Consider the following 12,030-nt stretch of genomic DNA (forward strand, 5'->3'; position numbering starts at 1 on the left):
CCTCCAGTTTGCGTTGGGCTTCACTGGAACAATGCAGCAAGCCAAGGACAGACATGTGGGCAAGAGAGCAGGGTGGAGTGTTGAAATGGCAAGCAACAGGGAGGTTTGGGTCATTCTTGCGGACAGACCGCAGGTGTTCTGCAAAGCGGTCGCCCAGTTTACGTTTGGTCTCTCCAATGTAGAGGAGACCACATTGGGAGCAACGAATGCAGTAGACTAAGTTGGGGGAAATGCAAGTGCAATGCTGCTTCACTTGAAAGGAGTGTTTGGGACCTTGGACGGTGAGGAGAGAGGAAGTGAAGGGGCAGGTGTTGCATCGTTTGCGTGGGCATGGGGTGGTGCCATAGGAGGGGGTTGAGGACTAGGGGGTGATGGAGGAGTGGACCAGGGTGTCCCGGAGGGAGCGATCCCTACGGAATGCCGATAAGGGGGGTGAAGGGAAAATGTGTTTGGTGGTGGCATCATGCTGGAGTTGGCAGAAATGGCGGAGGATGATCCTTTGAATGCGGAGGCTGGTGGGGTGATAAGTGAGGACAAGGGGGACCCTATCATGTTTCTGGGAGGGAGGAGAAGGCGTGAGGGCGGATGCGCGGGAGATGGGCCGGACACAGTTGAGGGCCCTGTCAACAACCGTGGGTGGAAAACCTCGGTTAAGGAAGAAGGAGGACATGTCAGAGGAACTGTTTTTGAATGTAGCATCATCGGAACAGATGCGACGGAGGCGAACGAACTGAGAGAATGGGATGGAGTCCTTACAGGAAGCGGGGTGTGAGGAGCTGTAGTCGAGATAGCTGTGGGAGTCGGTGGGTTTGTAATGGATATTGGTGGACAGTCTATCACCAGAGATTGAGACAGAGAGGTCAAGGAAGGGAAGGGAAGTGTCAGAGATGGACCACGTGAAAATGATGGAGGGGTGGAGATTGGAAGCAAAATTAATAAATTTTTCCAAGTCCTGACGAGAGCATGAAGCGGCACCGAAGTAATCATTGATGTACCGGAGAAAGAGTTGTGGAAGGGGGCCGGAGTAGGACTGCAACAAGGAATGTTCCACATACCCCATAAAGAGACAGGCATAGCTGGGGCCCATGCGGGTACCCATAGCCACACCTTTTATTTGGAGGAAGTGAGAGGAGTTGAAGGAGAAATTGTTCAGTGTGAGAACAAGTTCAGCCAGACGGAGGAGAGTAGTGGTGGATGGGGATTGTTCGGGCCTCTGTTTGAGGAAGAAGCTAAGGGCCCTCAGACCATCCTGGTGGGGGATGGAGGTGTAGAGGGATTGGACGTCCATGGTGAAGAGGAAGCGGTTGGGGCCAGGGAACTGGAAATTGTTGATGTGACGTAAGGTGTCAGAGGAATCACGGATGTAGGTGGGAAGGGACTGGACAAGGGGAGAGAGAAGGGAGTCAAGATAACGAGAAATGAGTTCTGTGGGACAGGAACAAGCTGAGACGATCGGTCTACTTGTCTGATTGAATTTTTAAGGGGGTACAAGGAGGGTTGGGTCTTATGAGGGTGGAGCGTTTAATGTAGTCTAGATGAACTTTAGCGAGGCTTTTTGACAAGGTCCCATATGACAGACTAGTCATGAAAGTAAAGTCCCATGGGATCCAATCAAAAGTGACAAGTTGGATCCAAAAGTGGCTCAGTGGCTAGAAGCAAATGGTCAGGGTCAATGCGTGTTTTGTGACTGGGTGGGTGGGTGGAGGGGGGGGTTGCTGATTCCAGTGGGGCTCCACAGGGCTCAGCACCAGTTCCTTTGCTTTTCAGGGATTATACATCAAAGATTCAGATTAAAATATAAAGGGCAATGATTAAGAAACTTCCAGATGATACATAAATTGGTGGCGCGGTTGAAAGCAAGGAAGAAAGCTACAGGGGCTGCAGGAAGATTTCAAAGGGGGCAGAAAAGTGATAAGAGGAATTTAATCTGGAGAAGTAGGAGAGATCATGGATTTGGGAAGGTCAGACAAGGCAAAGGAATCCACAATCAATGATGGGACGCTGAAGTATAGAGGGGAACAGAGGGATCTTGGATTGAATGTTCATAGATCCCTGAAGGTAGCAGAACAGATAAATACGGTGGTTAAGAAGGCACATGGAATTCTCTCTTTTATTAGCCGAGGCATAGAATATAACAGCAGGAAGGTTATGCTGGAACTGTATAAAACATCATGACCCAGAACTTCTGTTCTGGGGGGAGGTCGTTCCCCAGAGGTAACCCAAAAGATGCGCTGTGGGACTCCCCCTGAAAAGACCCCAACACAGCTCCTGATGAGCAATTTTTCTACACGAGGAACCCTTCAAATCCCTGATTTTAATAGGAGATCGGATAGTTCTGACTGTTTTAGCAGAATAGTTACCCAGGAAACGTTAGAAGAATTAAACCCACTTCTAACTCCTGGGAAACTACACTCCTGACCCCCGGCTCCCCACTGGAACCCCCCCCCACAACCCTCCCAACACCCAAGGATTAGTCCCCAACCACCTTACCCCCAACCACCCACACCACCTTAAATACCTCCCCCCAGCTCCCTCCTCACTGACTCACCCTCCCCATCCCCCCAGCCCCTGAATACAAACCCCCCCCACCGCCACCACCACCACCCCCCCCACCACCACCCTCCCCCACCACAACCCTCCCCCACCCTTGGATACCTCCCCCCCAAGATGCCTCCCCACCCTCCTCCCCTCCCCAGACTTCACCCCACAAACCCCCAACCAAACTTAACTGGTTTAGAGAGGACAATGCCATAAAAAAAAAGGGGGGGGGGTGGTGTAACTTCAGCCCTGCACCAAGGGGGCTCCAGGAGCAGCTACTCTGCACATTTCTCAGCAGGCCTGGGTCAGAAGTCCGGGGGAGAAACGTGCAGCTCCAGACTTGGATAAGTTTAAAAGGAGAGTGGCCATCCAACAGTGATTGCCACTCCGTGGAAGTTCTGGGACACTGCAGGGTGCAGCCAGAGGATTACAGTTCTGGCCGTCAGATTTCAGGGAGGGTGCGATCACAGCACAGAGAGAGTACAGATTGATGAGGATGGTGCCAGGAATGGAGAACTTATAATTCTGAGGAAAGATTGGATAGGCCGGAGCTGATTTTTAAGGAGGGACCTTGATAGCGTGGAGAGGCAAGAGCTTTTCCCCTGAGCAGAGAGGTTAACAACCAGGGGGCAGAGAGGTTAACAACCAGGGGGCAGAGAGGTTAACAACCAGGGGGCAGAGAGGTTAACAACCAGGGGGCAGAGAGGTTAACAACCAGGGGGCAGAGAGGTTAACAACCAGGGGGCAGAGTGTTAAATTCATTGGTTAGAAGGATTCAATGTGATTTGAAGAGTAATTTTTTTCACCCAGAGGATGATGAGCATCTGGAGCTTACTGCCTGACAGAGTGGTGGAGACAGAAAGCCTCACCGCGTTTAAACATGCACTTGAAATGTTGTAACCTACAGGGCTACAGACCAAGTGCCAGAAAGTGGGATAATGTGGGGTTAATGTTTGCCAGCCAGAACAGACTTGACAGACTGGACCGTTTCTGGGTGTATCATAAATGTCCATGATTCTGCCACCTTCACTCCACTAGATGATGATAAGCCCTTTTATACATTTACATTTTTTTTTTTTAAATCGCTCCTTTGTTCACTGAAAGTCCAGACAAAACCACACTGAGATTGTAAAGTTATGAATGCTAGACGCTCTGCGATGCGTCTGCTCAGTAAAGACCTTGGCCGGGCACCGGTCTTTGAGTTTCAGCCAGCACAGTCCCTGCAAATCTTTGTAAGCAAAGGAGCAGAAATCAACAACAAACTCAGTGCTATCTCTCCTGGAATTTGTATTCCTCAGGAACCCAAGGTGACGACTATCAGTGATGGGAAAACACTTGAAATTATGAGCAGTATAGAGTACAGCACAGCATTAGTTACAGAGTAAAGCTCCCTCTACACCGTCCCCATCAAACACTCCCAGGACAGGTACAGCACGGGGTTAGATACAGAGTAAAGCTCCCTCTACACTGTCCCCATCAAACACTCCCAGGACAGGTACAGCACGGGGGTTAGATACAGAGTAAATCTCCCTCTACACTGTCCCCATCAAACACTCCCAGGACAGGTACAGCACAGGGTTAGGTACAGAGTAAAGCTCCCTCTACACTGTCCCCATCAAACACTCCCAGGACAGGTACAGCACGGGGTTAGATACAGAGTAAAGCTCCCTCTACACCGTCCCCATCAAACACTCCCAGGACAGGTACAGCACAGGGTTAGGTACAGAGTAAAGCTCCCTCTACACTGTCCCCATCAAACACTCCCAGGACAGGTACAGCACGGGGTTAGGTACAGAGTAAAGCTCCCTCTACACTGTCCCCATCAAACACTCCCAGGACAGGTACAGCACGGGGTTAGATACAGAGTAAAGCTCCCTCTACACAGACTTCTGACATTTCAGGGAGGAACAAGAGGGCAGAAACGTAAAGAGTGTTAAGTGAAGGCTTGGTCAGGGAGATGCAATTTGAGAAAATTCAAGCAATAGGAGTGTGTCTAGATCACAGCTGTTTGACAGAAAATAACCCAGCAGAATAGAGGGATGCATGTTGACAAATGAGCAAACAGACCTGACGATATTTGCAGTCCCTTGAATGTTTTGAGTCAAATTCCTGACTTGCCCTCAGCACTTCTGGGTGGGAGGGAGCAGTGTCTGGAGCCCCCCTCCCCCGGCGAGACCCCCTCCCCCGGTGAGCAGCGAGCTCTACAATGCAGTTCCTCAGTGTCTTCATGTACTAATCTTTACTCCCCACCAGTGCCTGTTAATGGCTTAAAAGCAAAACACTGCGGATGCTGGAAATCCCAAACAAAAAATAAAAATACCTGGAAAGACTCAGCAGGTCTGGCAGCATCTGCGGAGAGGAACACAGTTAATGGTTCGAGTCCGTATGTATGACCCTTCAACAGAATGGATAATGCTGTTAACGGCTTGTTATCTGAACACAAGTCCTCTTCCAATCACTCACTAAGTACATCTGAGGTACAAAGTACAAAAGCCATCGTACGTTACTTCAATTTAACAAGTTATTTATTCCAAAATCTCGGCATTCTACACAAACTGGATTAAACAAAGAGAGATATTCAAACTCATTGCCGCCTAAGTACTGAGTATTTTGATGGGTTTTTTTTCCAATCGGATACACTCTCCTTTAATAACTTTCATTTATACAAGATCTTTAAGATAGCTGCTTCACAGGGGCATCAGTCAGAAAGCTCCCGAGAGGAGAGGCAAAGTCAATATTTGTGCAGCCTGTTAGGAAACAAGCTGACAGGATGTAAGACCATAAGATATAGGAGCAGAAATTAGACCATTCGGCCCATCAAGTCTGCTCTGCCATTCAATGATGGCTGATAAATTTCTCAACTCCATTCTCCTGCTTTCTCCCCGTACATGGGAGAAACGCCACAAGGAGAAATAGTGGACATGTGACCAAAACCTCAGCGGGCGAGGGGGAGCAGGCGGGCGAGGGGGAGCAGGCGGGCGAGGGGGAGCGCGCCGGAGAGCGAGCGCGAGAGGGAGCGCGCCGGAGAGCGAGCGCGAGAGGGAGTGCGCCGGAGAGAGAGAGCGAGAGGGAGCGCGCCGGAGAGAGAGAGCGAGAGGGAGCGCGCCGGAGAGAGAGAGCGAGAGGGAGCGCGCCGGAGAGAGAGAGCGAGAGGGAGCGCGCCGGAGAGAGAGAGCGAGAGGGAGCGCGCCGGAGAGAGAGAGCGAGAGGGAGCGCGCCGGAGAGAGAGAGCGAGAGGGAGCGCGCCGGAGAGAGAGAGCGAGAGGGAGCGCGCCGGAGAGAGAGAGCGAGAGGGAGCGCGCCGGAGAGAGAGAGAGAGCGAGAGGGAGCGCGCCGGAGAGAGAGAGAGAGCGAGAGGGAGCGCGCCGGAGAGAGAGAGAGAGCGAGAGGGAGCGCGCCGGAGAGAGAGAGAGCGAGAGAGGGAGCGCGCCGGAGAGAGAGAGAGCGAGAGAGGGAGCGCGCCGGAGAGAGAGAGAGAGCGAGAGAGGGAGCGCGCCGGAGAGAGAGAGAGAGCGAGAGGGAGCGCGCCGGAGAGAGAGAGAGAGCGAGAGGGAGCGCGCCGGAGAGAGAGAGAGAGCGAGAGGGAGCGCGCCGGAGAGAGAGAGAGCGAGAGAGGGAGCGCGCCGGAGAGAGAGAGAGAGCGAGAGGGAGCGCGCCGGAGAGAGAGCGAGAGAGGGAGCGCGCCGGAGAGAGAGAGAGAGCGAGAGCGCGCCGGAGAGAGAGAGAGCGAGAGAGGGAGCGCGCCGGAGAGAGAGAGAGAGCGAGAGGGAGCGCGCCGGAGAGAGAGAGAGAGCGAGAGAGGGAGCGCGCCGGAGAGAGAGAGAGCGAGAGAGGGAGCGCGCCGGAGAGAGAGAGAGCGAGAGAGGGAGCGCGCCGGAGAGAGAGAGAGCGAGAGGGAGCGCGCCGGAGAGAGAGAGAGAGCGAGAGGGAGCGCGCCGGAGAGAGAGAGAGAGCGAGAGGGAGCGCGCCGGAGAGAGAGAGAGCGAGAGAGGGAGCGCGCCGGAGAGAGAGAGAGCGAGAGAGGGAGCGCGCCGGAGAGAGAGAGAGCGAGAGGGAGCGCGCCGGAGAGAGAGAGAGCGAGAGGGAGCGCGCCGGAGAGAGAGAGAGCGAGAGGGAGCGCGCCGGAGAGAGAGAGAGCGAAAGGGAGCGCGCCGGAGAGAGAGAGAGCGAGAGGGAGCGCGCCGGAGAGAGAGAGAGCGAGAGGGAGCGCGCCGGAGAGAGAGAGAGCGAGAGGGAGCGCGCCGGAGAGAGAGAGAGCGAGAGGGAGCGCGCCGGAGAGAGAGAGAGCGAGAGGGAGCGCGCCGGAGAGAGAGAGAGCGAGAGGGAGCGCGCCGGAGAGAGAGAGAGCGAGAGGGAGCGCGCCGGAGAGAGAGAGAGCGAGAGGGAGCGCGCCGGAGAGAGAGAGAGAGAGCGAGAGGGAGCGCGCCGGAGAGAGAGAGCGAGAGGGAGCGCGCCGGAGAGAGAGAGAGCGAGAGGGAGCGCGCCGGAGAGAGAGAGAGCGAGAGGGAGCGCGCCGGAGAGAGAGAGAGCGAGAGGGAGCGCGCCGGAGAGAGAGAGAGCGAGAGGGAGCGCGCCGGAGAGAGAGAGAGCGAGAGGGAGCGCGCCGGAGAGAGAGAGAGCGAGAGGGAGCGCGCCGGAGAGAGAGAGAGCGAGAGGGAGCGCGCCGGAGAGAGAGAGAGCGAGAGGGAGCGCGCCGGAGAGAGAGAGAGCGAGAGGGAGCGCGCCGGAGAGAGAGAGAGCGAGAGGGAGCGCGCCGGAGAGAGAGAGAGCGAGAGGGAGCGCGCCAGAGAGAGAGAGAGCGAGAGGGAGCGCGCCAGAGAGAGAGAGAGCGAGAGGGAGCGCGCCAGAGAGAGAGAGAGCGAGAGGGAGCGCGCCAGAGAGAGAGAGAGCGAGAGGGAGCGCGCCAGAGAGAGAGAGAGCGAGAGGGAGCGCGCCAGAGAGAGAGAGAGCGAGAGGGAGCGCGCCAGAGAGAGAGAGAGCGAGAGGGAGCGCGCCAGAGAGAGAGAGAGCGAGAGGGAGCGCGCCAGAGAGAGAGAGAGCGAGAGGGAGCGCGCCAGAGAGAGAGAGAGCGAGAGGGAGCGCGCCAGAGAGAGAGAGAGCGAGAGGGAGCGCGCCAGAGAGAGAGAGAGAGAGCGAGAGGGAGCGCGCCAGAGAGAGAGAGAGAGAGCGAGAGGGAGCGCGCCAGAGAGAGAGAGAGAGAGCGAGAGGGAGCGCGCCAGAGAGAGAGAGAGAGAGCGAGAGGGAGCGCGCCAGAGAGAGAGAGAGCGAGCGAGAGGGAGCGCGCCAGAGAGAGAGAGAGAGAGCGAGAGGGAGCGCGCCAGAGAGAGAGAGAGAGAGCGAGAGGGAGCGCGCCAGAGAGAGAGAGAGAGAGCGAGAGGGAGCGCGCCAGAGAGAGAGAGAGAGAGCGAGAGGGAGCGCGCCAGAGAGAGAGAGAGCGAGCGAGAGGGAGCGCGCCAGAGAGAGAGAGAGAGAGCGAGAGGGAGCGCGCCAGAGAGAGAGAGAGAGAGCGAGAGGGAGCGCGCCAGAGAGAGAGAGAGAGAGCGAGAGGGAGCGCGCCAGAGAGAGAGAGAGAGAGCGAGAGGGAGCGCGCCAGAGAGAGAGAGAGAGAGCGAGAGGGAGCGCGCCAGAGAGAGAGAGAGAGAGCGAGAGGGAGCGCGCCAGAGAGAGAGAGAGAGAGCGAGAGGGAGCGCGCCAGAGAGAGAGAGAGAGAGAGCGAGAGGGAGCGCGCCAGAGAGAGAGAGAGAGAGAGCGAGAGGGAGCACGCCAGAGAGAGAGAGAGAGAGAGCGAGAGGGAGCGCGCCAGAGAGAGAGAGAGAGAGAGCGAGAGGGAGCGCTCCAGAGAGAGAGAGAGAGAGCGAGAGGGAGCGCGCCAGAGAGAGAGAGAGAGAGCGAGAGGGAGCGCGCCAGAGAGAGAGAGAGAGAGCGAGAGGGAGCGCGCCAGAGAGAGAGAGAGCGAGAGGGAGCGCGCCAGAGAGAGAGAGAGCGAGAGGGAGCGCGCCAGAGAGAGAGAGCGAGAGGGAGCGCGCCAGAGAGAGAGAGCGAGAGGGAGCGCGCCAGAGAGAGAGAGCGAGAGGGAGCGCGCCAGAGAGAGAGAGCGAGAGGGAGCGCGCCAGAGAGAGAGAGCGAGAGGGAGCGCGCCAGAGAGAGAGAGCGAGAGGGAGCGCGCCAGAGAGAGAGAGCGAGAGGGAGCGCGCCAGAGAGAGAGAGCGAGAGGGAGCGCGCCAGAGAGAGAGAGCGAGAGGGAGCGCGCCAGAGAGAGAGAGCGAGAGGGAGCGCGCCAGAGAGAGAGAGCGAGAGGGAGCGCGCCAGAGAGAGAGAGCGAGAGGGAGCGCGCCAGAGAGAGAGAGCGAGAGGGAGCGCGCCAGAGAGAGAGAGCGAGAGGGAGCGCGCCAGAGAGAGAGAGCGAGAGGGAGCGCGCCAGAGAGAGAGAGCGAGAGGGAGCGCGCCAGAGAGAGAGAGCGAGAGGGAGCGCGCCAGAGAGAGAGAGCGAGAGGGAGCGCGCCAGAGAGAGAGAGCGAGAGGGAGCGCGCCAGAGAGAGAGAGCGAGAGGGAGCGCGCCAGAGAGAGAGAGCGAGAGGGAGCGCGCCAGAGAGAGAGAGCGAGAGGGAGCGCGCCAGAGAGAGAGAGCGAGAGGGAGCGCGCCAGAGAGAGAGAGCGAGAGGGAGCGCGCCAGAGAGAGAGAGCGAGAGGGAGCGCGCCAGAGAGAGAGAGCGAGAGGGAGCGCGCCAGAGAGAGAGAGCGAGCGCGCCAGAGAGAGAGAGAGCGAGAGGGAGCGCGCCAGAGAGAGAGAGAGCGAGAGGGAGCGCGCCAGAGAGAGAGAGAGCGAGAGGGAGCGCGCCAGAGAGAGAGAGCGAGAGGGAGCGCGCCAGAGAGAGAGAGCGAGAGGGAGCGCGCCAGAGAGAGCGAGAGGGAGCGCGCCAGAGAGAGAGAGCGAGAGGGAGCGCGCCAGTGAGAGAGAGCGAGAGGGAGCGCGCCAGTGAGAGAGAGCGAGAGGGAGCGCGCCAGTGAGAGAGAGCGAGAGGGAGCGCGCCAGAGAGAGAGAGCGAGAGGGAGCGCGCCAGAGAGGGAGCGAGAGGGAGCGCGCCAGAGAGGGAGCGAGAGGGAGCGCGCCAGAGAGGGAGCGAGAGGGAGCGCGCCAGAGAGAGAGAGCGAGAGGGGGCACGCCAGAGAGAGAGAGCGAGAGGGAGCGCGCCAGAGAGAGAGAGCGAGAGGGAGCGCGCCAGAGAGAGAGCGAGAGGGAGCGCGCCAGAGAGAGAGCGAGAGGGAGCGCGCCAGAGAGAGAGCGAGAGGGAGCGCGCCAGAGAGAGAGCGAGAGGGAGCGCGCCAGAGAGAGAGAGCGAGAGGGAGCGCGCCAGAGAGAGAGCGAGAGGGAGCGCGCCAGAGAGAGAGCGAGAGGGAGCGCGCCAGAGAGAGAGCGAGAGGGAGCGCGCCAGAGAGAGAGCGAGAGGGAGCGCGCCAGAGAGAGAGAGCGAGAGGGAGCACGCCAGAGAGAGAGCGAGAGGGAGCGCGCCAGAGAGAGAGCGCGAGAGGGAGCGCGCCAGAGAGAGAGCGAGAGGGAGCGCGCCAGAGAGAGAGCGAGAGGGAGCGCGCCAGAGAGAGAGCGAGAGGGAGCGCGAGAGATTTCTGCTTAGTGCCCTGACAGCTCAGTGTTCGGTTGCCAGTGGTGGACGAATGGAAATCAGGAAGGCGCTGGAGGCTTGTGTGTTGTGTGAGTGAGTGTGAGCGCGCGTGTGTAAAATTGGCTCAACTGAAGGGTCAACTCTTCAATCAGCGTGCGGATCCCCATCATCTGCATCCACCCACCCACTCACACCACCCCCACACAACCCAGGCTGTCCCACTGTCTCACCATTACATGATGGAGAAGGAGGCCATTTGGCCCATAGAGTCTGCTCTGCTAATCAGCTCACCATCCCGAAGGGATGTTCTTATGTCCAGAATTTCCAACCGGCGGGTGGTAGACTGGACAGCAGTTCAGGAGCTGCTAATCTCGCCTGTCACTTCACTCCCTGACCCAGCTGGGTTAAGCGCTCCCTCCAGTCGAGATCAGTGCAGCCTGAGCACTGATTTTACACCCACGCTCACACCTTGGTCAGCGTGACCCAGTCCTGCACAGATTGGGGCGTTAACCCACAGGGGAGGCAGCAAAGCTCAGGGACAGGAAGAGGACATACAGCTCCAAGGCCCTTTCCCCATTCACAGATCACCCTTCACCCTTTGAATTATACTACCCCCCCCCCACCAACCCCAGGGGCCAGCGGCATTTTGATTCCAAAATTCAGATCCCTCCATAACCTCGCCCCTCCCTACCCCATAGCCCCCTCCAGGCCTTCAACACCCCAAGATGACTGCTCTCCTCCAACTCTGACCTCTTGTGCATCCTCGATTTTAATCACTTCAGCACATGGCTGTGTCCTCAAACTCTGAGGTCAGAGAAAGCTTACAGCCCAGGTGGCCATTCTGCCTGTCGTGGCCGTGCTGGCTCTCTGCAAGAGCAACTCAGCATTTCTCACCTCCCCCACCCCTTACCTGTTGTCGTGCAAATCTTCCCTCTTCAACTCTGAAATTCTACCCCAGCGCCACCACCCCCCCACCCAACTTAAAGCTGGTAGAGAAGCAGTGAGTTTAGGACTCTGCTCAAAACACAACTCTTGATGACCAATTTTTTGGTTGTCTGTCCTGGTACCTCATGCCACTCGTACTCCAATTTTGTTCGATAATGGCTCCTATGAAGAGCCTTGGGACGTTTTCCTACATTAAAAGGTGCTATATAAATGCGCACTTTGTTATTCCACCACTCCACGAGACTAAAACAGACTTGCATTGATATAGTGCCTCTCACAAACTCAGGGTGTCCCAAGACATTATAGGGCCAATGTAGAAGTTTAGAAGTGCAGTCATTGTTGGAATGTAGGGAACAAGGCAGCCAATTTGCACACAGCAAGATCCCACAGCTATATGATAATGCCGAGATATTGTTTCAATAATATAAAAGCAAAAAACAGCGGATGCTGGAAACCCAAATCAAAAATAAGAATATTTGGAAAAACACAGCAGCTCTGAGAGCATCTGCGGGGAGGAACACAGTTAACATTTCGAGTCCACAGGACTCTTCAACAGAACTAAGGAAAAATAGAAAAGAGGTGAAATATAAGCTGAAACAAACAGAAAAATACCTGGAGAAACTCAGGAGGTCTGGCAGCATCGGCAGCGAGGAACACAGTTAACGTTTCGAGTCCGTATAACTCTTCAACAGAACTAAGGAAAAATAGAAAAGAGGTGAAATATAAGCTGATTTAAGGGAGGGGTGGGGGTGGGACAGGTAGAGCTGGATAGAGGGTCAGTGATAGGTGGAGATTGCCAAAAGATGTCACAGACAAAAGGACAAAGAGGTGTTGAAGGTGGTGTTATTATCTAAGGAATGTGCTGATAGGTGACATTAAGGGTAGAAAGCAGGACGAGCAAGGTACAGATAGCCCTAGTGAGGGTGGG

General features: G+C 56.7%; 1 protein-coding gene across 6 annotated transcripts in view; it reads right to left on the reverse strand.

Annotated features, from left to right (window-relative positions):
- folr (folate receptor) overlaps positions 1-12,030 on the reverse strand; it is a 46,140-nt gene that overhangs the window by 20,007 nt on the left and 14,103 nt on the right. For 2 of the 6 annotated variants that reach the window (XM_041199479.1, XM_041199475.1), the window contains exon 1: positions 4,859-4,916. The exons of 2 other annotated variants lie outside the window; for them this stretch is intronic. Coding sequence is in view for 2 of the 4 variants with exons in the window: in XM_041199475.1 (XP_041055409.1) it covers positions 4,859-4,887 (29 nt within the window). In the remaining 2 variants the exon portion in view is untranslated. Of the gene's footprint in view, positions 1-4,858; positions 4,917-11,714; positions 11,766-12,030 lie in introns of those variants that run through there. 2 more of the 6 variants (XM_041199480.1, XM_041199476.1) reach the window with 2 other exon arrangements.

Source organism: Carcharodon carcharias, chromosome 11, assembly GCF_017639515.1.
Source record: "Carcharodon carcharias isolate sCarCar2 chromosome 11, sCarCar2.pri, whole genome shotgun sequence".
Taxonomy (NCBI): domain Eukaryota; kingdom Metazoa; phylum Chordata; class Chondrichthyes; order Lamniformes; family Lamnidae; genus Carcharodon; species Carcharodon carcharias.